Source organism: Oreochromis aureus, linkage group 5 (assembly GCF_013358895.1).
Source record: "Oreochromis aureus strain Israel breed Guangdong linkage group 5, ZZ_aureus, whole genome shotgun sequence".
NCBI classification, from domain to species: domain Eukaryota; kingdom Metazoa; phylum Chordata; class Actinopteri; order Cichliformes; family Cichlidae; genus Oreochromis; species Oreochromis aureus.
Window position 1 is genome coordinate 1,292,324 of NC_052946.1, and position 27,555 is coordinate 1,319,878.

General features: G+C 43.3%; 1 protein-coding gene across 1 annotated transcript in view; it reads left to right on the plus strand.

The window, feature by feature from the left end:
• The first annotated feature begins 5,800 nt into the window (after positions 1 to 5,800).
• The window catches only part of plekha6 (pleckstrin homology domain containing, family A member 6), a 54,503-nt gene continuing 32,748 nt past the window's right edge, over positions 5,801 to 27,555 (plus strand). The window contains exons 1-4 of the mRNA XM_039612194.1: positions 5,801 to 5,941; positions 11,296 to 11,371; positions 11,782 to 11,882; positions 22,588 to 22,703. Coding sequence (XP_039468128.1) covers positions 5,801 to 5,941; positions 11,296 to 11,371; positions 11,782 to 11,882; positions 22,588 to 22,703 — 434 coding nt within the window. The remainder of the gene's footprint in view (positions 5,942 to 11,295; positions 11,372 to 11,781; positions 11,883 to 22,587; positions 22,704 to 27,555) is intronic.

Below are 27,555 nucleotides of genomic sequence, written 5' to 3' on the forward strand. Positions count from 1 at the left end.
TACACAGACTGATGAGGATGATAATGAGAGACCGGTGAGTACACAGCTGAACATAATCTGGCTAACGACATGAGGTGAGCTGACATAGGAAAAGCAGGAAGTGAAAACACTGATATGGCAACAGAAATAAAACGTGACAAAACTGAAAACACTGGGTCACCGACCCAGGAACCCTGACAGTACCCCCCCCTTCAAAGGCCGGCACCCGACGGCCGAAAGAGAGAAGGACCAGAACAGGGAGGGCGGAGGGGGTCCAGGACGGAGGGACGGAGTCCAGGCAAAGACAGGTCAGGTGGGCGGCCACGTGGCCGACGGTGACGCTGGAGTCGATCTGGTGGGTGGCCGCGAGGAAGACGACGTCCAGAACATGGCCTGGGTGGCGGCGTGGCAGCCGCAGGACCAGGCGAGGCTAACGCCGAGGCAGAAGCTGGACCGTGCGAAGCCGAGGCTGGACCAGGCGAAGCAGAAGCTGGAGCCGAGGCTGGACCAGGCGACGGCATGGGAGCCGGCGGTGGCGAAGCAGAAGCTGGAGCCGAGGCTGGACCAGGCGACGGCATGGGAGCCGGCGGTGGCGAAGCAGAAGCTGGAGCCGAGGCTGGACCAGGCGACGGCATGGGAGCCGGCGGTGGCGAAGCAGAAGCTGGAGCCGAGGCTGGACCAGGAGGCGCGGAGGCCTCTGGCTGGAGACAGGCTGGAGACAGGCTGGAGACAGGCTGGAGACAGGCTGGAGACAGGCTGGGCCAGGAGGCGCGGAGGCCTCTGGCTGGAGACAGGCTGGGCCAGGAGGCGCGGAAACCCCTGGTTGAGGAGCGGCCGGGCCAGCGGGTGCGGAAACCCCTGGCTGAGGAGCGGCCGGGCCAGCGGGTGCGGAAACCCCTGGCTGAGGAGCGGCCGGGCCAGCGGGTGCGGAAACCCCTGGCTGAGGAGCGGCCGGGCCAGCGGTGCGGAAACCCCTGGCTGAGGCGGCCGGGCCAGCGGGTGCGGAAACCCCTGGCTGAGGAGCGGGAGAGCTCACAGCTGGCTCTGGATGCTGTGGCTGCAGGTCCGGGAACTGAACAGGATGGTGAATGAGTGACTGGACTACAGAAGACTGGACTACAGACGGTGAGAGAACGGGTGACTGAACTACAGGATGCTGGATGGCAGACTGAACTGGCTGGACAGGCTGGAGGACGGGCGACTGGATGACAGACTGGACAGGCTGGAGAGGACAAGACTGGAGGACAGGAGACTGAGCTACAGGGGCCTGAGGGACAGGAGACTGAGCTACAGGGGCCTGGAGGGCTGGAGCAGGCTGGACTGACTGGGCTGGAGGCTGAACAGCAGGCGAGTGAACTGACTGGAGTGGGGGTGCTAAGGGACGAACAGAGGTGGGTGAGGTTGACGACGGAGCTGTGGTTGGTGTGGCTGGTGGCTGAGCTATAGAGTGTGCTAGTGAGGGAGATAAAGCTACAGCCTGGGCTAATAAAGCTGGTGCCTGAGCAGGGGACACCTCAGCTAGCCTAACCAGGGACAGTGCGAGGGCGTGAAAAGCTGGATCAGGCGGTGGATGAAGTGGTGAACTGACAGGTGGAGAGGCTAGCTCTTTCGCGCTTCTAGGGAGGTCAGGCGGGGTTCTGGTTGCCCTCAGCCTGGGCGCTGGGACAGGCACGGGAGGTGGCTGGACACCAGTCACCCCCACCCGAGAGACAGGAGCAGGTGTGGAGGTAGACTGGGTCGCAGCTGCCCTCCTCCTGGGAGCTGGCACTGGTGTAGGCTGGGCCCTAGTCATCTGAGGAGGTGAAACGGCTGAAGAGGAAGGCTGAATCTGGGTCACCGTGCTGGTAGGAAATGGCTGAGTGATGGGTGTGGAAATAGTGATTGGGTGTGTGATACTGGCAGGTGTATCAGGGATTGTTCTGGTCTTCCTGCCATCACTATTTACAGTCTTTGGGGGAGCAGAGCAGAAACAATCCTCCCAGTCCACTTCATCCTGTAGGAGGGAAGTTCCCCATGAATCAGAAATGAGTCCTTTATGCGTTTTGAGTGGACGATTGGATGAAGGGTGTGGAAAACAGTCACTGGAACTCACCACTGGGAGTTGCTGAGAATAGTCCAATTTATGACGGCGTGTGCACCGCTTTCTCCGGGAAGAGGAAGCAGGCGGGGTGAACAGCTGAGCCTCTGGCGCGGGAGCCTCCGTTGAGCCGAGGTGGGAGGCATAGCCGCTGTGCCGTGGCGAAGTGGAAGAGCCGGTGAGTGAGACGGCTGGCGGGTGAGTGAGGAGCGGAGCGGCGGGAGAGCGAGCAGCCGAAGCTTGGCCTGTGACGCCCACTCTCCGCGGTGAATGCTCCGATGCAGGTGAGGCAGCAGGTGGAGAACCGCGGCGTCTCCGAGGCCCGCCCAGAGCCAGACGAGTCCCCTCAAAGACGTGCTCTCTCTCAGCGAAGAGCCGCTGTTTCCCCCTGAGCTCCTCCGTCCAGCGAAGGAGCGCTGTCTCCTGCCGCTCAAAAGGTTCCGAGTCCGCTGGGTCCACAACGCGGGGTCGTGTCATTCTGTCAGGATGATGTCGTGGATGAGAGAAGGAGGACCCAAACGCTGGACTCACAGGTTGGTAGGTGAAGGTCGGTGTTTATTGTCAACGGAGTAAACAAACAGAACTGAAGTAGGACAGGGCTGGCTGGCTGGACGACTGACCGGATGAATGAATGAAGGACTGACTGGCTGGCTGAAAGACAGAATGGCTAGCTGACTGAACACAGGCGGAAGCGACAAGATAACATCACAAGAACATCAATGACACGACAAAGAACTGGAGGAAACTGAGGACTTAAATACACAGACTGATGAGGATGATAATGAGAGACCGGTGAGTACACAGCTGAACATAATCTGGCTAACGACACGAGGTGAGCTGACATAGGAAAAGCAGGAAGTGAAAACACTGATATGGCAACAGAAATAAAACGTGACAAAACTGAAAACACTGGGTCACCGACCCAGGAACCCTGACACCATGGTCTATCTGAATATTTGTGCTTCCTGTTGTATTTTATTGTTGGACAGTTTTTATCTAACTTCATGCCAATGTGACCAAGTGGTCGGCGGGGTTATAAAAGAAATAATAAAATGACAACGCCACCTGAGGGGGAATTCTAGCCCCCAGGAAATATGAACTTTAAAAATGAAATGTAATTAAAACAACAACAACAACAACAACATTTGCACAGGTTCAGGGATGCACACTGAGGCCGACTCAAATATTAATAGAATTTTATTTATTAATAAAAAACAAAACACTGAGAGCACACTAAATGTCTAAAACGGTGTCCCAAATTACAATAAAAATAAACACACAACTGGGACTTACCAGCAGCGGTGGACCAAAAGAAAACCACACAAAAGAAACCTACTATAGTCTATTCACCTGGTGCTGTACAACAAAAGTAGTGTGGAAAACGACCCGCCACCTAAGGTCCCACGGCTGCTGGTAGATCCTCAGTTCGCTGAAATAAAAGCACAAGACATACACATTAAAAGGATAAAAACATGGGACCTAAAACAGGCTCTCTATATACTAAAAAAAGAAATTAAAAGAAAAACGGAGATCTGCAATAAAACACACCCACATACACACCACAGAGCACAGATTAGAAGTACTTGTACTCTGCGAGCCAGCCCACAGCTGGTGCTGGTTCCGATTGTCCGTAGCCCCACTCAGTCTCGCGCAGCTCTCCACAACTGGGAGAAAAGGGAGAGGCAGTACCAGTTTTGTAACACCAGCCCAATATGCAGCTGAGGATCGCCCCGACCCGCCGCGAAAGCTGGAGTGAAACGATAGTCCAAAAAGGGGCTTAGCGTGAGACCCAAAGCCCCCAGGGGCGAGGTAAGCAGCAGGAACAAAACTAGACAACCAACAGATCGGAACACAAGATAAAACAAGGCAAGACAAGACAAGACAGCAGCCAGGCAGGCGTCTCAACTCTTCGCTTAAAATCAGGCAGTTGATCCCTGAGAGGGTGCGGCAGCAATCAAATCCCCAGAACTTGGAGGCACTGTACTGCACGGTGGACGCAACTCACGCGTCTCTCCACCAGGGCTGGAGTAAAAAAAAAAGAAACAGCCGCGCTGTAGCAGTCACACGATCCGATCGTAAAATTAACCGATAGGCCAGCATTTACTGCTGTGTCGCACCAGAAGCTCGGGAGGAATGATCCAACAAGAAAAACCGGCTTCCCTTTATACAGGTAAACACCACCCTGTAATCAATATACAGGTGGGTTCCTAATTAGCGTAGTTGTGCAGCGAGAGCGAGCGCAGAAGAGAGCGAGCGCAGGAGAGAGCAGTAGAGTGAGCGAGAGAGAAAAGAAAGGCGAGTAGCCCATCCGGCTACACCAACAAAACTTTGTAACAGATCAGGAAAAAGTAGAGGTTATGGTAAAAATGTTTGCTAAGATTCATAGCTCTGATAACATATTGGTGTTGGGAAAAGACAGAATGTGCCAAACTAAAACATGGTATTCGGAGGCTCTAGTAAGAAAGGCGCATATAGACAGTAGTTTGGATGCATTGTTTTCACTGGAGGAAATGGTGAGGGCGATTAAGAAAACAAAGCCCACAGCCCCTGGAAAAGATCCGATTTGTTATTTAATGTTGAAGAACCTTGGTATGAAAGCACTTAAAAACTGCTTTATTCAGTTAATACAGTTTGGATTAAGGGAGAGCTCCCAAGTACTTGGAAGCAGGTGTTATTGTGCCAATAAGAAAGCCCGGGAAGGATCCATCTAAATCAGATAGCTACAGACCAATTGCTCTTACGTCAAATGTGTGAAAGTTGATGAAACATATGATAATGGTAAGACTGTCCTTTGAACTGGAGAGACAAGGTGTCACGGTTCTGGGTCATTTTGACCCAGCTTTTTCAGTTTCTTATATTTTGGTATATTTCTGTATTATGATTAATGTTCTGGTTCTATTTTGATTATTATTCTAGATTTAGTTCAGTGTCAGTCTGCGTCCTTGTAAATTGTTTCTTGTTTCCTGTTTTACTTTGAAGGTTCATGTCTGGTATCAGTGTGTTCAGTTTTACTTGCCTCCTTTCTCGTTAGCCCTATCCCTCCCAGCTGCGTTTCCCTCTTGTTTTCCATTGATTTCCTGATTACTCCCCTGTGTATATAAGCCCTGTGTTTCCTTTGCTCTCTGTCGTGTCGTTAATGTCTGCTCACCCTCATTCCTCCCCTGTGTGTTCAGTTTGCCTGCCTGCTTGCTAGCTTGGTTTTGTATTTCCAGTTCAGTTTAGTTCAGTTTGTGCACAGCAATAAAGCTGCTTAAGTTCACCTTTTTGTCTCTGCGTTCGTGAGTCCTGCATTTTGGGTCCTCTCTGCCTGCCTGCCAGCACACAGTCCTGACAGAACGACGCGACCAGAACCTGGACCCAGTGAGCTCGTCCCGAGAGAGCGATCTCGCCCGCATCATGAGCCTGGAGAGGTGGATTTCCCACACAGAGAATATTAAGGCGATGGTGTTGGGAATAAACGCTATCGAGGCGATTCTAGAAAGGAATCATCATTTTCGCCAGCTCTCGGGATTAATGGACGTTATTAATGAGCTGCATCGAGCCCGGGAGGCGATTCAAGCTCGTGACCGAGCCGCCTTCCCGGATTTCACGCCGAAGCAGCTGCAGCAGCGGTGAAAGGAGAAGCTCCCCACAGTGCGGCCGCGGGCGCTATGGCAGGAAGATGACCCTACGCCGCCTCCGCGGAGTAACCCGCTTTCCACATCTGGCTCCAACCATTGTTCGCCAGCTTTTTTCCTTGCGGCAATGTGGTCGGACGATGAGGAATCGGCATCAACCTCTCCGTCATTACCAGCCTCCTCTGAAATCTCCACTCCCACTCCCAGGAGGAATTGTTGTACCTTGCCACAGCCACACTCCAGTTTCTCACCACAACAGTCGACAATCGTGAGTAACCTCGACTGTTTTCCTTGCTCTCCTTTGGGGAATAAAAATGAAAAGAACTGTGTGTGTCCTGCTCCATCCGAGCCTGGGTTTACCCTCTCTGAGTCTGCTAAAGTTGTGGCTGTCACCCCAGAGACAATTAACCTCAGCCCAAAGGATAAAAAGACTGTTTTGTTGTCTGAGCTGCCACCTCAAGAGACTGTTCATTATGCGTCTGAGTGTTTTGTTTTTCGGACTACTGACACTCATTTAAAGACATGTTGTGGTAATGTTTGTGAAACAAAGAATTCCACGTCTTTACTTCAGTTAGCTGCCCCGCTGCCACTAGCCCGGTCTCCAGTGCCACCTGCTCAGCTGCCACTAACCCAGTCTCCATCGTCCCCGCTACCTGTAGCTCAGTCTCCAGTGTCCCCGCTGCCTGTAGCTCAATCATCTGTTCCACCACCAGTTTCATTCTCACCTCAACAGTCACTCCAGCCTTTAGCAGCCCAGTCTCCTCCTGAGCCGCCCCCTTCACTCATTCATACCAAACAAAAAGACGCACTCATTAAGACTGTTCTGTTCCCTCAAAAGCTGGTCTTTCTAGAGACTGGAACTCTACCCAGGGCCTCCCCAGAGGCTGACCTTCAACCCTCAGCTGACTCTGGACCCCTGGAAACCAAGAAGCTAGCACAACCCATTTTACCTGAGAACTATGAGCCCTCTCATAGGGCAATCATTCTCCGCTGAGAGCTCAGGAGAATTAACCCAGTCACCTCCGCCCTCTGTTGGGAGTTTCTGTGAACTCTTTCAGCCAACATAGGACTGCACCTTGTCATCGCTGCTTGAGCCAAACCAATGTGCTGCTCAGCTCCAGTCAGCGTCAAACCTGCCAGAGGTCCCCACACCTGCATTTTGGGTCCTCTCTCCCTGCCCGCCAGCACACAGTCATGACACAAGGGGCTTTGGCCAATTATCAAAGTGGTTTCTGGGCAGCCCGAAACACAACTGATGCTATTATTAGACTTGAAAATGTCTTTTTAATTGGCCTGCACTTTTCTAGAGTCTGTTTTGGCAGTGTTTTTTGACATATAAAAGGCATATGATATGTTGTGGAGGGATGGGCTTTTAATCAAGTTGCATAAGCTGGGTATTGGTGGCAGGACATTCAGTTGGATCCGAGACTTTCTATCTGGTAGGAAGATCCAAGTGCGAATTGATCTACAATTTCTAGTCAGTGCACGGTTGAGAATGGAACGCCACAGTTTAGTGCGATTAGTCCCCTGCTTTTTGTCATAATGATTAATGATGTTTTTTCTGTTGTACCTGAGGGAATTGGCAGGTCTTTGTTCGCTGATGACGGTGTGTTATGGAAAAAAGGAAGTATTGAATTCGGTTCTTTTATCTGAATTGAATGTGCCACAAACAGGACTTTAATATCACCAACCATTCCCATTTTATTACGGTGTATCCATATAAATGGCCCACCCTGTAGTGTGGGGAATAAAAATGAGTGTCACCCAAGGTCCTCTGCATATGGTAAACCTACATTTGCCGTTAAAGTCGCCGTGTGCCCACGCTTACCAGTTGAAGCACTTTCCTTCATTCTTGGTAATGACCTAGCTGGTGGGCAAGTTTTTCCTGCACCAGAAGTTTTTGATGTCCCTGCTCTTGCTGCTGATTCGGTTTCCCCCTCTTCAGATGTGTTTCCTGCGTGCACAATTACACATGCGCAATCTCGTAAAATGGGTGAGATTGTGGATTTGTCGGGGTCGTTTATGGCTACACTTGATGAAGACGACTCTTTTGTGTCACCCACTGATTCTGCAAAAATGTCCAAATGTGATGTTCCTGAAATGATTCCTGCAGACATTAATCAGAGCTTAAACATGACGAGAGAAATGTTGATCAGGGCACAGCAGTGTGATCCTTCACTGGTGCCTTGTTTTTTCTCTGTTGTGGACAGAGAGGGATCTAAAGCTCCCGTAAAATATTTCATGGAGAAGGGTGTGGTGTTGAGATCTTGGTCTCCTGACTCAACTGATTTACATAGGTTCTGGTGCCAAAGGAATATAGACTTCAGATTCTCAGTCTCGCGCATGATGCCAGCTGGGCATGACATCTTGGTGTCAAAAAGAGGCGTCACTGTATGCTACGTAACTTCTTTTGGCCTGGACTAAAATCAGATGTGGTGAAATATTGTCAGTCATGTCATAGATGCCAGGTAGTGGGAAAGCCAAGTAAACCGATCCCACCAGCACCTCTTCACCCAATTCCAGTGCTTGGTGAACCGTTTGAGAGAGTTCTATTGGACTGTGTGGGCCCGTTGCCCGAAACAAAATCAGGCCATCATTACTTATTAACGGTAATGTCTGCCGCCACTTGTTTTCCCGGAGCAATTCCATTACACACATTAAAGGCAAAGAACATTGAGAAAGCCCTCACAAAATTCTTTTCACATTTTGGTTTACCCAGAATTTTTCAAACTTATCAGGGAACAAACTTTATGTCAAAAGTATTTGCTCAGGTTTTGAAGGAGTTAATCCCTAGTAAATCCTAGGGATTCCTGAGTGGTTTATCTGGCTGACTTAGTTTTTGGACACGCGGTCCCCTGCAACTGCTTAAGGAAAAATGGTTGTCAGAGTCACATCAAGTCGGACATAATGTGTTAGATTATGTTTGCAGTTTTAAAGAGCGCCATTTCCACGCATGTCAGCTGGACTGTGAAAACTTACCCAAGGTAACATGAAAGCCCGGTATGACAAAAAGTTGGTGGTCCGAAATTTTGCTCCTGGTGAAAAAGTTCTGGCGTGGCTCCCTTTAGTTGGGTCTGGTCTCCATGCTCAGTTTTCTGGTCCCTATGAGGTGGACACTGAGGGTTTGCCACATTAACATGCTTAAATGCTATGTTTCCAGAGAGGACGCAGCAGGTGACAAAACCTCTCCCGTTGCGCCTGTCTCTGTGTGTTCGGCACCACCATTATATCATCTGCAAGATGATGACTTGATGGAGAAGAGTGGTTGTATGCCCATGGCCCGTTTGAGAAACTCAAAAGTGTTGGAAAACTTAGAATCTTTTCTATCGCATCTGTCAGATTCCACCCTCTCATCACCCAACTAAGGCTACGTTCACAATGCAGGCGAAAGCGCATCAAATCCGACATTTTTGACCCTATGCAACCCATATCCGATCATGGTATGACAGTGTGAACGGCACAAATCCGATATTTTCAAATCCGATCTGGGTCACTTTCGTATGTGGTACTGAATCCGATACATATCCGATGTTTTAGAAAGCGACTGCTGTTTGAACGGTCATGTCGTATTAAATCCGTCTTTTACGTCACTGACACAAGACAGACGCCAATTATCAGCGCCGGAGAAGCGCCCGAGAAGACATCGCGAACGCTTCCTGGCCATCCAGTGTAGATGTTAGTGAAACTGTTGGGAAGACAACGTGAACATTTTATTTGTACTGTATAATCTGCAGATTCTGACAGAAATCTGCAGATTATCCTTTGAAGCACCGCTCCTCTAAAACAGCAATAAGGATAATTATCAGGTTATAACAAAATAACTTAAAGCAAAAATTGGGAAACGTAAAGTCCGAAGTCTTTATATTAAGGGCGATCAGTCAAACAATACTGTTTGCTCTGGGTCTAAACAGAGCACGTTGTGTGTGACATCTTCCTTTGCACATGCGGGCCGCTTTGAGGGTTCACACTAGAGCGTGTTTGCTGTCGCATTTTATGTGTAGTGTGAACAAGCAGATAAAAAAATCGGATTTGATCAAAAAATCGGAATTGAGCATTAAGACCTGCAGTGTGAACGTAGCCTAAGTGACTCACCACTTGCATGTAATAGGAGGACCATATGGCTGCAAATCTGACGATACATTTACAAAAACATCAACGTTTTTTATCCTTTTGTTTGGTGGCATGGTTTGGTCAGACCTCTGTCACAGAGAAACACTCACTGAATCAGATAGTGAGATGGTCCAGTCGTCTGATAGGTGAGCCACAGTCTTGTTTAGCCTCCCTGTACTCTAAGCAGGTACAGAGGATGGCTTTATCAATCCTTAGAAATGGTTCCCATCCACTAAGGGGTGAATTTCAGCTTCTTTCCTCAGGACAGAGGTTTCTGTTTCCGAGATGCAGGACAAAGCGTTATAAAAACAGCTTTGTCCCTGTTGCTGTCACTGAATTAAATAAGAACTGTTTTTGAATCAAAACATTAAATTACTATATGCTACAGTGAGGTTTATATTTTTACTAGGTATGTGTGTTTTTGAAGGGATGCCAAATGCTATCATTTTTCTGTAAAGCAAATTTACCTTGCCTATGGGTATAAATAAAGTTACCTTGACCTTGTAGGTTTGACCTAGGCTGCAAACCTAGTCAAGGAAACAGTCCTCTTGCCTACCAAAAATCCCAATCTACAGACACTGAAGTATAATCACCTTACTAACGGTGGAGTGGAACTGAGTCCAGCCTCTTCACAGGAGACTAGTTCCAGAAACAAGGATTTGTATTGAGGTGGTCCTACCTTGATTTCCATGGTACCTCTCAACCTCACATACAAGTTCTGGCTTCTTCCTTTACTAACATTAATGTTAATTATTGTCTATGTGATTTTAAAAATACTATACCATACAGTAAGCTGTCCCAGAGAAATTCTGGGACTATTTAATTTGACGTTGCAAAATGTTTTTACTCTTTTTTTATTCATTTTGTGCACTGCACTGTTTTTGCATTCATTGTGTTTTCTGTTCAAATAGTTTTGCTTTTTCAGTCTTATCGACCACTACTGCCATGTGCTTTTTCAACAGTAATATTCCAAATAGAACAAAGTATGTTATTCTATTTGTATAGTACTTTTTCTATTGTATATAGTATTTTATTCTATTTTGTATAGTTATTCTATTCTACTGTTTTTTTTTTCCTTTTTTTTTCTTAATTTATACTGCTCTTAACTTGTACTTTCTGCCATGACCAAAAGATTTCCCACATGTGGGATTAATAAAGTTTAAGATCTTATCTTATGGCTCCAGTCTATAAATATAATAAATCAATACATTTTTCACATATGCATGGGAGCAATGAGCAGAATTGGAGAAGCGCTCAAACATGCAAGCACATGCGTCGCTTGAATCTCATTGGTGCAGGCAAGCAGCAGGTTCAGCTGGCTGGGCTTAGATTCTTGCAACACTTAGTCACATGGGCTGATGATTATCTCACACAAATAGGCACACAGAGCAGGGATCTGTGTATTCTGTGATTGCACAAGCCCTTCCCCCTCCCTTTAGAGCTCTCTCCCTGTCGCTCCCTCCGTCTCTCTGCTTCCCTGCCCTTTTCTGCTGTCTCTATTTTTCTCTGTAGTGCACGCCTACACATAAAGGCACACACTCAGCCAAAGCAAAATTGTCGGTGCGCAGCTACATTCGCGATTTAAGAGGTAGGAAAACACCGATTCTTTTTCAAACTACTTAAATTTTCATGTGTTTTATTATTTAGTCAGTGCTGGTATTCCCCTTCTACAGTACGCCTGTTTATCTCCACTGGATACCTTTGTGTATGTGTGAGGAAGAATGTCTGTGCCTTTGTCACTGAATATCACAGGCTCCTTCATGGACCTGTATTGTGGGAAACTTTCAATGTGGAAGCTGAGGGATTGCTGGGTGTCCTAGAAGAGCAGTTCTCATTCCAGTCATGTTTGGGCTAGACATTCCTGCTTCCTTTTATTGTTTCTTAATCCTACAAATTGTACTAATCCAAGCTGTAACTGGTATTTCTCTCACATATTGGTAGCACTGCTCAAGTGTAATATTCTGCATATTTTTACATTTTAAATATTTTTATTCACAGATGACAAAGAGGATATAGTGTTAGGGAGTCTGCCCCTGCTCAGTTTCCAGATTGGAGGAGTAGAGCCTTCAGAAAACATCACCTGCAAATTTGCCTTTAAGGTCAGTAACTGAAGATTACAAAAGGTTCATATGCAATTGCTTGTTATGCAAGGAATGCATTGTGTATTGAACAGCATAGATCTATTCAGTGACTTTGTAATGTGCAATTGTTGCAATAAATGCATTGGTTCTTATATAATGCTTTTCCATCTTAGCAGTCAAAGCACTTTATATAATTCGCTTCACTCTCCCATTCATACATAAGTATGTATTTTTTATCTAAGTGCTTATAGCTAACATTCACGCTTCAACAGATGCATCCGAGAGCAACTTAGTTAGTAGGTTAGTATCCTGGTAATCGCCAACCTTCTGATTAGTAGATGACCTGCTCTACCTCCTGAGCTAAAGCCACTTCTGTAGTCTTTAGTCTGTAGCTTAGTGGAAAGCAAATATAACTTGGTTCTTTGTATTAGTGTGCTTTGCCTTAACTTATACAACTGATTAATGAAGGTCTTTAGAAAGGTTCTCTTTAGCACAAGATGATTTTTATAATGAAATAGGCAGCTGTTATAATATTCCATATAGTGGGAGGGTTGTTACCTGTTCTCCTGAGTGATAACAGTTCCTCACAGGACAGTTGTTTTAACCCCTGAGCTGCCTTGTGCAACAAAACATCTCATTGCAAAAATTGGGATTTGGGAATGTTGGAACTTTGTTGTTTTTTTTGCCTTGGCGTAGTGAAGGGTGTTGATTTGGTACTGGCTAATAAAAGCTGAATAGCCTTGGGCTGAGTTAACTTTTACATCATAGTGAAATATTTATGCTTTATTTTCATTTAAAGAAAAGACTTGGGATTAGAACAATGGGTTATTATTCAAAATATATTTGGTTATTTTAATCTTTGTTTTCAGCTTTTACTGCAATCACTGTTTTCTTTTTCACTTTTCAGAAGTGGCTAGGCTTTTCTGTCACTCTTTCTCTTGACTAGTGCAAAGTCTGGCTCAAAGTCCAGTGTATGTGGACTGTGGCCCAGTGTGTACACACACAAACAAAAGCACATGTAGGTTTTTTACTGCGTGGAGACAGACTGCTTTTTTTCTTCTAAAGAACAAGAACTGAAAAAGCTTTTTGTATTCAGTGTTGTTACAGTACTTAGTACTGTTGACTCTTTTCATCATAACTAAGGTATTTGGTTTTGAGTGTACAGAGTCCATACAGTTAAATAATAGCAGGACCATCAGTGGCATGAGTGGTGTACTTGACCAGTTCAGTCAAACTAAGTTTTTTTTTTTTGTCTGGTTATTCCTGTTGCAAAGAGTCAATTAAAAAGAACACATAATTGTAACTGTTGTTTTCACATTTACAGAAGCATGCGAGAGGTCATTGCTGACCATTTTCAGTGTCACTAGATTTTTTTCCTTGTTAATAACAAAAATAGATTGGTGAATATGTAATAAAATCTTTCTGTTATGTTCAGCAAAGTCATCATTTTGAAACCATGGACATGCACACCAAAATTTCAGGTCCTTCAGTTCTTTGTGTAGTTTTTATGACATAGCTGCATCTGGCTGGGTTTGTGTTTAAGTATGTGACAGATAATCAAGGCATTTCAGTTATTTATCAGCATGGTTCAAATATCAGCTCAACTAGCAAGCTATTGAAACCTGTTTTACCAGCAGATTTACCACCTTCCTGTACAGTGGTGTGAGTTAACCTACGCTACATTTAAGGGTTTCAGTAAAGTTGAGAAATGTGCAACTAAAAGTTATGTTTCATCCCAGAGTTCAAGCCAAACCAAAATTATTATATTTTAATAGATTTATTTAAATTCAAATGTCAAAGCACTTTATACAACTTGCCTTAGCCAAGCACGTCCTTCTACAGAAGTGCTTTCTATCTAATATTCATACATCAGAGGGTAACTTGGTATTAGTATTTTGTCCATGGATATTTGACATGTAGACTGGAGCAGCCAGGGAGGGTGTCAGATTTATTCACAATATCAGCTATTGTGCTAGACCAACACAGTTAAACTAAGGAGGCAGAAATAGGAGTGGGTTTTAAAAAACAAGTTTCCCATTTCAAATTAACTTTATCTTAAATAAAGCGATATCGATTCATTAAATCTCAAATCGATTGTTTACCATATTTATGGGACCATAAGGTGCACCGCATTATAAAGCGCATTAAATGAAACAAAACAGTCAGATAAGTCAAACTTTACTCAACTCATTCCTCTTGCTTCCTCCACTTCCGTACCATTAATTCATTAACGTTGAATTCTCTGGTAGCTGCTCTATAAACACTGGAACAGCCAGAATTCATAGATAAGGCGCACCAGATTATAAGGTGCACTGCCAATTTTTGAGAAAATTAAAGGATTTTAAGTGCACCTTATAGTGCGGAAAATACAATAAATATAAATGGATTTTGCCAGAAATGCCAGAATCTCAGGTTAAAGCTCACAAAACTATTTTAAGGACCACTAAACAGCTAAAACAGTAAATGAGAGCAGTTACACGGATTCAGCACAAAGATGTAAACACAGACCATGGATCGTTCACCCGATGGCACTTGGATGGCACTGGATATGCCATCTAAGCTAAAAGCCAAGATCTAACAGATTCTGAAGATGCAGGTTTCATCACCAAAATTCACTGAACCAGCAGCAAAAGATCCAAATTACGCTTCACGTTTGATAAACATCGTCATGAATTCCCTCCCCCACAATAAATATCACACTTCCTGCACAGCTCTCTCTCTCTCTCTCTCTCTCCCTCTCTCTCAGTGTACTCTACACATCTGCATGCATCTATCCATCCACCCATTTTCTTACATTTATCTGGATCACAGGGGCAGTAATCAAAGCAAGGATACCCAGATGTCTCTCTCTCTCTCTAGAGTCCAAAACGCACTGGGAATGAGTCTGATTTTCTAGTTCAAAGGTGGGGCCCCAGTAACCCTACTCCTGGATACACTTGCTTTTTTCTCTCACAAAGGGGTGGACTGAATTGCTCTTTGTCTAGTCCCTCTTCCAGGATCAGTTTGCTTTGGGAGACCCTGTCAGGGGTTGACTGTGATGAATGTACAGTAAATGTCATGGTGGTGCGGGACCCAAATGCGGGACTTAAACGCAACAGGATAAACTCAAAGGAGCAGTTATATTGCTGTGAAAAAATCCAAATGAAACATACAAGGGAAATAAAAACTAAATCTGAAAACTAGAACTAAAACTAGGAACAAACTCGGAAATAACCTGGGGAATGGGACACACGGAGAAACATACATGGGAACATGGGATGATGTGTCAACAGGCAAATGAAAACAGAGGACTAAATATACAGAGGTTAACAAGGGAATGAGAAACAGGAGGGAAACACAGCTGGAGCTAATCTGACATAACAAGACAGGGAGGAAGCAAAACTGAATAAACTAAACATAGGACAAGGGACTATCAAAGTAAAACAGGAAACATGAGTCACACACTAAGACAGGGAAATTTTTTGGTCACGGCAGAAAGTGCAAGAGCAGTAAAAATTAAGAACAAAAGAAAAAAACAGACTAGAATAAGATAAGATAGAATAACATGCTATACAAAAAAAAATACTTTGCTCTATTGGGAAAATTGCACTTGGTACTATAACACATCAGGGAGACAGGGTGAAAGTTATCATTGTGTTTTGGATGCGTGTGTTTGTCTGTCTGCTTGTGTGTGGTCATCTGCAGAGACCATGTTGTGGAGTCTGACAGCAGTGGGGAGGAAAGACCTGCGAAATCTCTCCGTCCCACACCGTGGGTGCCGCAGTCACTGAAGGAGCTGCTCAGTGCTGTCAGAGTCTCCTGCATGGGGTGGGAGATGTTGTCCAACAGTGATGACAGCTTAGCCACCATTCTCCTGTCACTCACCACCTCCACTGGGTCCAGAGGGCATCCTAGAACAGAGCTGGCCCTTCGGATCAGCCTGTTCAGTCTCTTCCTGTCCCCAGCAGAGATGCTGCCGCCCCAGCAGACCACACCATAAAAGATGGCTGAGGCCACCACAGAGTCATAGAAGGTCTTCAGGAGTGGGCCCTCCACTCCAAACGACCTGAGTCTCCGCAGCAGGTACAGTCTGCTCTGCCCTTTCCTGTAGAGGGAACGCACTGGGTCTGAGTTATGAGTCCAGTTTATTGTCCAGATGAACACCAAGGTACCTGTAGCTGTCCACAGCCTCAATGTCCATACCTTGGATGTTTAGTGGTTGCAGTGGAGGATGCTTGTGCCTGCGGAAGTCTACCACCACCTCCTTGGTTTTACTGGCATTGATCTGGAGGTAGTTCAGCTGGCACCAGTCCACAAAGTCTTGAGTCAGTCCTCTGTACTCCTTGTCGTCCCCATCAGTGATGAGGCCGACTATTGCAGAGTCATCAGAGAACTTCTGCAGGAAGCACTGGGTGGAGTTGAGGGAGAAGTCTGCAGTGTAGATGGTGAAGAGGAACGGAGCCAGAACCGCTTCCTGTGGGGCCCCGTGACTGCAGCGACCCTGTCCGACACACAGCCCTGAGTCCTCACATACTGTGGTCGGTCGGTGAGGTAGTCCAAAATCCAGGTAGTGAGGTGATGGTCCACTCCAGAGTTCTCCAGCTTGTCCTTCAGAACCGAGGGAAGAATGGTGTTGAAGGCACTGGAGAAATCAAAGAACATGATTCTCACAGTGCTCCCAGCGGTCTCCAGGTGAGCGAGGGAACGATGTAGGAGGTGAATGACGGTGTCAACCACTCCGATGTCAGGTACGTAGGCAAACTGAAGTGGGTCCAGTGATGAGCTCACCAGGGCCAGAAGCTGTAACAGGACCAGCCGCTCCAGGGACTTCAAGAGGTGGAATGTCAGAGTCACCGGTCTGTAGCTGTTGAGGTTTTCCAGAGCTGTGGGACTCTCCTCACCTTTAGGCTCTGGTTGAAGAGGTGCTCCATCACCCCACACAGTTGGTCTGCGCAGGACCTGATGACCTTCGAGCTGATGCCATCTGGACCCGCTGCCTTCTTGGCTTTAATCCTCCTCAGTTCCCTCCTAACCTGGATGGTTGAGAGAGACAGGCTGGAGCCTTGTGTTGGATGTGTACTGGGTGCTATTGTTGGGGTGGGGAGTAGTGACCGTGGTGAGTTGAGGAGGTGTGAAGTGGCTGAGGTGTCAGAGGTGGAACAGCAGCAGTGGGGGTGGGTGAGTCTGCAGCCGATGTTGGAGACTGCCTCATGGATGAATCAAACCTGTTAAAGAAAAGAGTCAGTTGATTTGTCCGCCTCACATTCCCCACAGGCAGAGAGTTTTGATCTTTGTGACCCGAGATGGTTCTAAGGCAGTGTTGCCAACTCCTCAGTAAGGAAAATCGCTATTGGTTGTCCTAAAAGTCGCTAGAAGTCGCTAAATGACGTCATCACCTAATTTGCATAATTGGTCATGCTAATATAATTGTAACCTATGTTGTTGGAGAGAGAAATAACATCGTGGAAGAGACATAAAGTGAGTAAAAACGTCCTAAATGCATTTAGAGTTTATTTAGAACTACAAATTAAATTTCTTTTAGCAATTATTGTTTTTTTAATGTCACAATTCCAACCCTGCTCCTTTACCCGGCTTGGACCGCAAAAGTGATCCGAAATAGGCACTCTGGTGGAGTTACTTTGTGTGTGTGTGTTTATAAGTAGTTTTAAACCTTGTGATCCACAAAACAGCATAAGAGTAAAAGAGTAAAAGAAGAACTGACTGTGTTACAGCACCGCTGCTTGTTGAGAGTAAAAGCGATATACGCGCTTTCACGTCTTTTTAGCGACTTTTTAAGAAAAAAAGTCGCTAGGGGGTCTGAAAACTCGCTAAATATAGCGACAAAGTCGCTAAGTTGGCAACACTGTTCTAAGGCCTTTCCAGACTTTATTAACATTATTCTGCTGAAGCTGCTTCTACATCTTCAACAGACATAAGAACATAGCTGACTGGGAAGACAGAAAGAAAACGGATACAGGAGATAAACGAACAAGTAGACAAGCAAGACTAGACATGAAATGTAGGATACAGGCGAGGCACAGTAACAGAAACCTACGGATTAGAAACTATCAATATAGTCTGAGCAGAATAAACCACCTGGAAATCCAAATGATTAAAGTAGAAACCTAAACAATTCCAGGAAAAGTCTAAGAAACAGAAACACTGGATCATAGACCCAGTACCATGACAGTAAAGGACTGTGTTGGACTGGTCCACAGTGGCTGTGGTGTTCCTAGTCAGTGTTAGGTTACATGAAGTGTAGCTCAGATGAATTTGAATTTAAACGGAACATTCTTAAATTTATTCACAGAATTGAATACTGTTTATTGTGTCTAGTATAAACACAGTATAAACAGTATACTGTAAGTGTAGGGAATGGAGTTGAGCTAAGCTATTTATATCTTATTGAATTCAGTTGTGTAAATCCACTAAGAGAACTAAACCTTTAAGTAGTTTCGTGATCACAGTTGAACAGTTGATCAAAGACTGTGAACAAAAGAAAATCTATTTAAACTCACAAAAGAAATGATTTTGATTTGTGATCATTTCACCATACTGTGTCACTACAACCAATCTGAAGATTTTCCCTCCCATTAAAGCCACTTTATTGCCCTAATATATTACATTTTCTGTTCAGGTGTGGGGGCAAAGTAAAAAAAAAAGTTTGTATTCCTATGGACTAATACAGCATTAGGTTTATTTAGCTTTGCAGAAAAATAGCTGGTAGAAATATCCTTCAGAGAACTATTTTTTACTTTCTTACGTTAAATACATTTCAGAGGCTTTACTTATTTTACTTCAGTAAAGAAGTTGAAACAGAATTACTTTACCTTTTACTGGAGTATTTTTTCATGCAAGTATCTGTACTTCATCTTAAGTAAATAATTTCTATACTTTTGCCACCTCTATTTTTAAGATTTGACCGAAAATTGTATCTAATATTCAATTCCTTTTTATGTAACATAAGTACACTTTCTATTTTTGAATATTAGCTCTATTCCTACTCTATCCAGTATTCTCCTGCCCTTCTGATTTGTGGTGAAGTGCTACTATACTAGTATTAGTAATTGTAGTCAGAAGAGATTAGCATATTTCTTGTGAGCAATAGCTTACTTTTCTTTTTCTATCACTCTTTTCAATATATAAATTCCTGTGCTCTCTCATAGTACAAGGCATTTTCCAGGAGCCTGTGTTTCATTTCAGCTGTGTTGTTGTGTATTGTAGACTGTACTGTTTTTACTGTTTATCATGCTACTATAACAGAAAAATGTCCCCTGTAAGTAAAAAAAAAAGTAAGTAAAATTTATTTATATAGCGCTTTTCACAGATAAAAATCACAAAGTGGTTTACAACACAGGAAATGGGAATATAAAAACAATATAACAGTAAATAAAACAATGTAAAACAATAAAACTATAAAAACAGCATAAGAGGAAATTAATCAAATGCTTTTCTAAATAAAAATGTCTTCAGCTGTTTCTTAAAAGAATCAATGGAGTCCGTGCAGCGAAGAGACAGTGGGAGAGAATTCCACAACCGTGGTGCCACAGTCTGAAAGGCCCGATCACCACGAGTTTTAAAACGAGTGCGCGGTACCACCAGCAGTCTCTGATCTAATGACCTTAAAGCCCGAGAAGATGTATGTGGTTTCAGCAGGTCAGATAAATATTGGGGAGCCTGACCATGTAGGGCCCTAAAGGTTAGAACTAAAATTTTAAAATGAAACCTAAAATTTACAGGCAACCAGTGAAGGGAGGCCAAGACTGGAGTGATATGCGACCTTCTCTTGGTGCCTGTTAAGAGACGTGCTGCAGCATTCTGCACAGTCTGAAGACGATTTAAGGCTGATTTGTTAAAACAAGTAAAAAGGCCATTACAATAGTCTAAACGAGAAGAAATAAAAGCATGAATAATCATCTCAAGTTCAAGCTTTGATACCATTAGTCTGAGTTTAGAAATATTCCGTAAATGATAAAAACAGTTTCGGACCAGCTGCTTAGAATGTTGCTCAAGCGACATCGAGCTGTCAAATATGACGCCGAGGTTTCTAAGGCTTGATTTTACATAAGGGTCTAAGAAGCTGATATGCTGTCTAATTTCTGGGACCATGTGGTCTGGAGCAATAATTAGAGTTTCTGTTTTATCAGAGTTTAGTTGGAGAAAATTGTCATATAACCATTTGTTAATTTCTGTCAGGCAATTACTTAAATTAGACAATTTATAAAACTCAGACATTTTGAAGACATAGGGTTAGGGTTAGGGGATCAGTAGGATGTAGGATCAGTAAAATATTTATTTAATATGAATAGCATTAATTTGAATAACGCTGACTACATTGAAAATTTAGCTGTAACCACAAAAAATAAAATTATTTTACTGCTTTAATAGGAGCTCAAACCCAAACTCAAACCCAACCCAAGGACGTACCAGGCTTAGAGCTGCACTGTGGTTTTAGTGTTTCTCAGAGTGTCCAGTGGTTAGGAGGGCTTCTTTGTTTATTTAGCTTCATTCATGCAAGTAATGCCCTTAGGTCAAATGTAAAAGGCAGAGAAATATTTTATAGATGCATTAACATTTTGTTATATAAAATACAAAATACAATTGCATCCATGAAGTGATTTTGCCTCTGATTAGAAAGTGCTGAAGTTTAACTACATTTTTTGTTTAATTCAGGTTCTTTTTTTCTACTTTTGAAGAGGTTTTGTGTAGTCTGCTATTGTCTGCTTCATCTCTAGTTCGCTGAAGCATATTATTGCCACATTAGTATTTTCTTTATTGGCTTTGTTTTTCCTTTGTTTCTTCTCTATTTGTTCTTCCTTTCTTCCATCTTTCATTGTTTCTCACCTTTTGTTTATTTTTCAGTCTGAAGTTTCCAGTGAGGAAATGTGAAACTGGAAACCTTACTATGTTTTTGCTCTATTGTCATTCCATTTTTTTTCTCTTTTTAGCCCTTTCTTTTTTAATTTATTGAATTTTTTCTGCTTCCCAATCTAATGCCTTTGCCTAAATGCATTTTCATTTTATGTTCAGAAGTATAACAGTAAATAGTATACAGTAGATATAAAAAGTATACAATAATTGTAAGTAATATGTTCATGATTTAAGAAAGGAGCAAAGAATGGAGGGATCAGTCACGTCTTCTCCTTCTGTCATTTTCTGCTCTTTAGAAAGAAAGAAAGGAACGACAACAAAGGAGGGATATACATACACGTACATGCACACACACGCTTTGCCCCAACCTCTGTTGCTAGGTTACTGCTGCGTCTTAATATTCAGCCATTTCACACAGTTGCATCACCCTCTGTGAGTGCTGGAGGTGGAGTCTTGTGATGTTCCACCGTGGAAGGAAATGACTCTTGTTTATGAGTGACATCATGTCCTCTATCCACATTAGAGGACATCTTCTCCACACACATACACACGCACACACACACGCACACACAACACACACCCACATTGGTCACTGATGCTTTAATTGTGTTTTAAGAGGCAGTATGCTTTAAAATTAGAACCGCAAATGAAAAGGAGGTATGAAAAATGTGTCCAAGACAAAATCTACATCCCAGAATTTAAATCGGACTGACAGATATGAGTTTTTTGAAATATGAAGAATTACCTGTGTAGCAAAAATGGATTGATTATGTCATTATTTAAAATAACCACAGTACTACATAAAGCAATTATTAATATTTGGTAGATATTTGAACCATTGTGATCCATAGTGCACAGTGTCGTAAGCTAGAGTATACTGCAGCATTTTATGAAGAGCAGTGACCGGTGGCTTTTCCTCCTCTTTATGTATTTTTCCTCCCGCTCTCATCTACACACACGAGGGCTTTGTCTTTTTGTTTTATTTGGAAATGCAGTTGGTAACAACATTAATATCCCAAAAGTTGATTCTGTTCATCTGGACGTAGCGTTTTCAGTGGAAGAAACGTTTCATCATCATCCAGGTGACTTCTTCAGTCTCAGCTGACTGCAGGTTTCCAACATTATAAACAGGACATTTGCACAATGACTGAAACCAGCACCACTGATTATTATGCAAATTGGCCTGATCATTGATCAGCAACCACTGATCAATTGCCATGAGTACCATTCACAGAGAGTTGGGGAATGGCTGCAAGCACAGCATTGAAAGATGGTGAACGATACAGCATTAATATTTTATGCCTTACTCTAATTTATAACTTCCCTGCCTGCAAGGAATGCACTATTATCTCTGTGGCATTGAATTGCAGTCTCATTTTTTCAGTCATCTTTATTCTTCATCCTGGTTTAGTTCATAAAGTTTCACTTTCACCTCAAGAGAACATGTAAGGATTTTGGCATGCTACTTAGCAAAGCTAATCAAAAACTATACCCAGGATAATACTAAGCTATTACAACTTTGGACTAGTTTCCATTCTAATTGTATTATTAAACGAAACCATACTCTGGGAATATGGTGGCACCACCAACCCTAACCCACGAGCGTTTCAGAATAAAAAAAGGAAAAAAACGTCATTTTATTTTATTATTTATAAAAGCCAGCTACAAATACTAATGTGTTTTTATTATAAAATATATTATCACATTTATAGAAGAATAATAAGTTTCATAAATTACTGCCTGCAGGATAGCAGGCATAGTTTGAGACTGAGTTGAATGTGTTGCATCTCTTTGTTTCACTCTGAAGGTGTGGAAGGAAGAGGAGAAAAGTGAAAATGGCAATTTGAAGGGTTTATTTGCATTTTGCATGCAGGCGGAGCATGCCGGGACCAGGACATACTATTTCAGCACAGACAGCCATGCAGAACAGGAAGAGTGGATCAGAGCCCTGAGTGATGCTGCTGAGGTCAATAGTCAACCAGCAAACAGGTGTTGTTCACACACACATGCATGGAGCTATATACATGCACTTGAAAATATATTCAACCATAGTCTATTGGACCTATTTATTTGAACCTATCCAAATGTCCAGTCAGATTGGTGTGAATGCAAGCCAGGCAAGAGATAAATGGCAAAGTTGGATCATGTTTTTATTTTGGATAATGTTGTTATTTTGCATGAAAAGAGCAGAAATGTACAAAAGCTCCACTTATCCCCAAGGCGATAGCCAGGGCATAATTGTAACCACATAACAGATCCATTTTTATCAGCAAATATAAACTGCTTTCCTAAAACCAGTGAATTGAAGACTTGGTTATCGAACGTATACACAATCTCTATCAGTCCTAACTACAGTACAAGGGCCAAGGTTTTGAATTACTACAGAATAAATAGTGACAGTGGCAGAGTTGAGTGGCACAATTTGACATGAAATGAAAAGAATATGAATTTTAATGATGCAACTTGGGAGGTGAGTAGACTTATGTGGCTCAGAAATCATACATTAAAAGATCTGAGTGAGTATTTGTTCTGGATCTGTGTTACACAGTTTAGAAATGTTGATGTCACAGATCACTTTCATATTTTAAAGATTGATCCAGCCATCCATTCTCTTCCCCTGATCAGGGTCACGGAGAGAGGCAGGGTACATCCTGGACAGATTACCAGCCTAATGCTAATACTGATTAAATGCAGAGAGGTGTATAAACACATAGTGAGTGGAACAGGCGACTGAAGAAGAAATACTCTTTGCATTATAGAAATCCCCCTGCAGCCTACACCTATTGCAGCATAACTAAGGGAGGATTCAGGGTCACCTGGTCCAGCCCTAACTATATGCTTTAGCAAAAAAAGAAAGTTTGAAGCCTAATCTATCTATCTCTAAAAGTAGAGATAGAGTCTGTCTCCTGAATCCAAACTGGAAGCTGGTTTCACAGAAGAGGGGCCTGAAAACTGAAGGCTCTGCCTCCCATTCTACTTTTAAATACTCTAGGAACAACAAGTAGGCCTGCAGTGTGAGAGCGAAGTGCTCTAATAGGGCATGAAACCCTGTGGAACTCAATTAACAACCCTAGTGTGTGAAGAGGACTCTCAATTTACATGACCAAATTGGAGTCTATTAGATAGATATGATACAAACTACTGCAGTGCAGTACCTGTAATACCTACAGCGCGCTTTAATCGCTCTGGAGTTCCGTATGCCCACCACCTCATCCAGCTCAACCAGGGCGACACCAAGACAGTCCCAAGCCAGCGAGAGATATAATCTCTCAGCAAATCCTAGGTGTGCCCCAGGGCCTCCTCCTGGTAGGACATACCCAGAATACCTTACCTAGGAGTCATCCTGGAGGCATCCTAATCAGATGCCTGAATCACCTTAACTGACTCCTTTTGAAGTGGAGGAGCAGTGGCGCTACTCCAAGGCCCTCTTGAGTAACCAAGCTCCTCACCCCATGTCTAAGGGAGAGCCTTGCCGCTCTTTGAAAAAAACTAATTTCTGCCACTTGTATCCTTGTCCTCATTCTTTTGTCCACTTCTAACAGCATGTGACCACAGGCAAGGTTATGAATATAGACTGACTGGTAAATTGACAGCTTTGCTTTAATGCTCAGCTCTCTCTTCACCACAACAGATGCAAAAGCTGCCCCATTCGGTCTGCTAATCTCACTGTCCACTCTCCCCTCACCCAGGAACAAGACTCGAGATATATGAACTGCTCCACTTGGGGCAGTAACTATTTCCTTGGGACAATTTATTGTTCTTGACTATTATTTAATTTTATTGCTACTTCTTGTATTTACCTTCTGTTTCATCTAATTTTTGCTGGTCTTTTGTTGGTTTCAAGCAATATCTTATTGATTTTCTATTTCTTTTACCTCACTTTGCTTTATTTTTTTATTTTTTTATTTATTTTTTTTTGCTTTCTTGTTGCTGTTTTAAATTTATGAATGCTGTTATTAGTTATTATTTTGAGAAAAGCTCATTTCAATTGAGGGTGTGTGGGAGTTTGCCCAACCAGTCTACATGTGTTTTTTGCGGACTTGGAGAAGGCATTTGACCAGGTATCTGGAGGAAACCTGTGGGGCTGCTTTGGGAGTACAGGGTGTCTGTCCAGTCGATACAGGCCATTCCGTCCCTGTACAACTGCAGTGAGATCTTGGTTGCATTGCCACCAGTAAGTCAGACTTGTTTCTGGTGTGTTTTAGACTCTGCCAGGGCTGCTCTTTGTCACCAATTCTGTTTATAGTTTTTTTTCATTAGTCCTTCATTTATCCAGGTAAAAATCTCATTGAGATTAAAAAATCTCATTTCCAAGAGAGACCTGGCATCATGGCAGCAAAAGTCAAAAATACATGTACCACATAAGTACATAACAATTAAAACAAGTACAATATCCCATACAAACGTGAAAAAATACAATACCTGATCATCCAGAGTGGTTGCAGAGAGAGTCCTGTTGATTAAGCTGTTTTAAATCTGGATAGAAAGATTCAAATAAAGACTCTGATGAAACAAAATGGTCATTAAAGCAGTTTAAGATGCCACATTTTTCTGTTAACGTGCACACGTCTTTTACAACAAAGGCTGGCATCTCATTGGTAGTTATGTCCCCATAAGAAGATTTTATTATTTTATTATTATTTATTTATTTTATTATATCCAGAATTTTTTAGGAACGTTCAGATGTTTAGTTGTTTTCTAAAGACAGAATTCTGATTTGGCCTTTTTAATTATGGAGGTTGAACAAAGTCTGAGCTGTCTAAAAATCAGTCAATCCTCTTCAGGTTGAGTTTTTCTGGCCTTAGCCCAGGCAGCATCCCTGTTTTTTGAGGAGACTGTTGAGCTGAGGAGAAAACCAAGGACTGTTTCTGCATTTTACTCTAAATTTGTGCATGGGGGCATGTTTATTTATAATTTTGATAAAAGTACCATAAAAATAATTCCATGCGAGCTCAACATCAGTGATCAGTTGGATTTTATGTCAGTTATAGTCCCATAAATCATGAAAGAAAGCTTGCTCACAGAAATGCTTCAAATCTCATTTAAAAACTTTTGTGGCCTTGATTTTGGGAGCTTCAGTTGTCTGACTACAGCTATCACACAGTGGTCACTGATATCATTTGTAAAAAACCCAGTGTGAGAATATTTATACGGCATGTTAGTTAAAAATAAATCAATAGGTGATGACTTTTCTGGGCATTTAGGATTTGGATGAGTTGTAAATTAGTTCTGTGAGATTGTATGAATTACACATAGATTTAAAACTGTCTGAGGCAGAAGACGACCAGTCCCAGTTGAAATCTCCAGCTAGCACAATTTCATCAAAATCTAAAGTAGATAGTTTTTCACTAAATGAAATTCAAGCCTCACTGCTAGCCGAAGGGGGTCTATAACAGCCCACAATGGTGATAAAATAGCCTTTGAAAAGTTGGAGCATGAGGGCAAGAAGTCCAAAGTGTTGACAAAGAGATACTGATGATTGGACAGTAACATGGAATTTGTTTTTTACATAAATTGCAACACCGCCATCCTTTTGGGGCAGTCGCAACGGAAAAGATTAGTCCCTTAATGCGATGTCTTTGTCAGGAATTGATTTTGTAAGCCAGGTTTCCAATCAAATAAGAATATCCGTATCTAACGCTTTCGTCCAACTTTTCATGAAATCAAATTTAGGAAGAAGACTTCTGACGTTTAAATGAATAACACCCCACATAGCAAAATTGGTATGGCCCAGATCTGGCCCACACAATGTGCTTACACATGGCCCACATACCGCAAAGAATGACGGCCCCTTGGTGGCCCAGATCAGGTTTGCCAGAGGTGGCCCACACATGGGCCAGCACAACGCCAGTTGCAGACACACTGGTGGCCCTGTGCTGGCCCAGAACAGTTTCAGCTCTGGCCCCAGATGTCAGCCTAATGTGTACCTTAATCAAGCCATGTAATAACATCATGTGCCAGAACATAATAAGATAAGATAAGATAACCTTTGTTAGTCCCACACATGGGAAATTTGTTTTGTCACAGAAGAAAGTGGACACTGCAAAGTTATATAGCAAAAATTAGAGAACAAAGGAATACAATAAGGATAAGATACTGTACACAACTGTACAGAATAGAATAAAATAAAATACTATATACAATAGGATAAAAATAGAATACAAATGCTATATATAACTGAGTAAAAATACAGCTTTGTCAGAAAAAGAGTATTGCGCTTAGTGTTATTGCACATGTGTGGATGTATGTGTTTGGTCAGTTGAAGTCTTTGTTGTGGAGTCTGACAGCAGTGGGGAGGAAACACCTACAGAGTGGGCCCTTCACTCCAAAAGATCTGAGTCTCCGCAGCAGGTACAGCCTGCTCTGCCCTTTTCTGTAGAGGGCGTCTGAATTATGAGTCCAGTCCAGTTTATTGTTCAGATAAACACCAAGGTACCTGTAGCTGTCCACAGCCTCAATGTCCATACCTTGGATGTTTAGTGGTTGCAGTGGAGGATGTTTGTGCCTGCAGAAGTCTACCACCAGCTCCTTGGTTTTACTGGCATTGATCTGGAGGTAGTTCTGCTGGCACCAGTCTACAAAGTCATGGGTCACTCCTTGTCGTCCTCAGTGTTCCTTCCTCAGTGATGAGGCCGACTATTGCAGAGTCATCAGAAAACTTCTGCTGGAAGCACTGGGTGGAGTTGTGGGAGAAGTCTGCAGTGTAGATGGTGAAGAGGAACGAGCCAGAACCGTTCCCTGTGGGGCCCCCGTATTGCAGACGACCCTGTCCGACACACAGCCCTGAGCTCTCACATACTGTGGTCGGTCGGTGAGGTAGTCCAGTATCCATGTAGTGAGG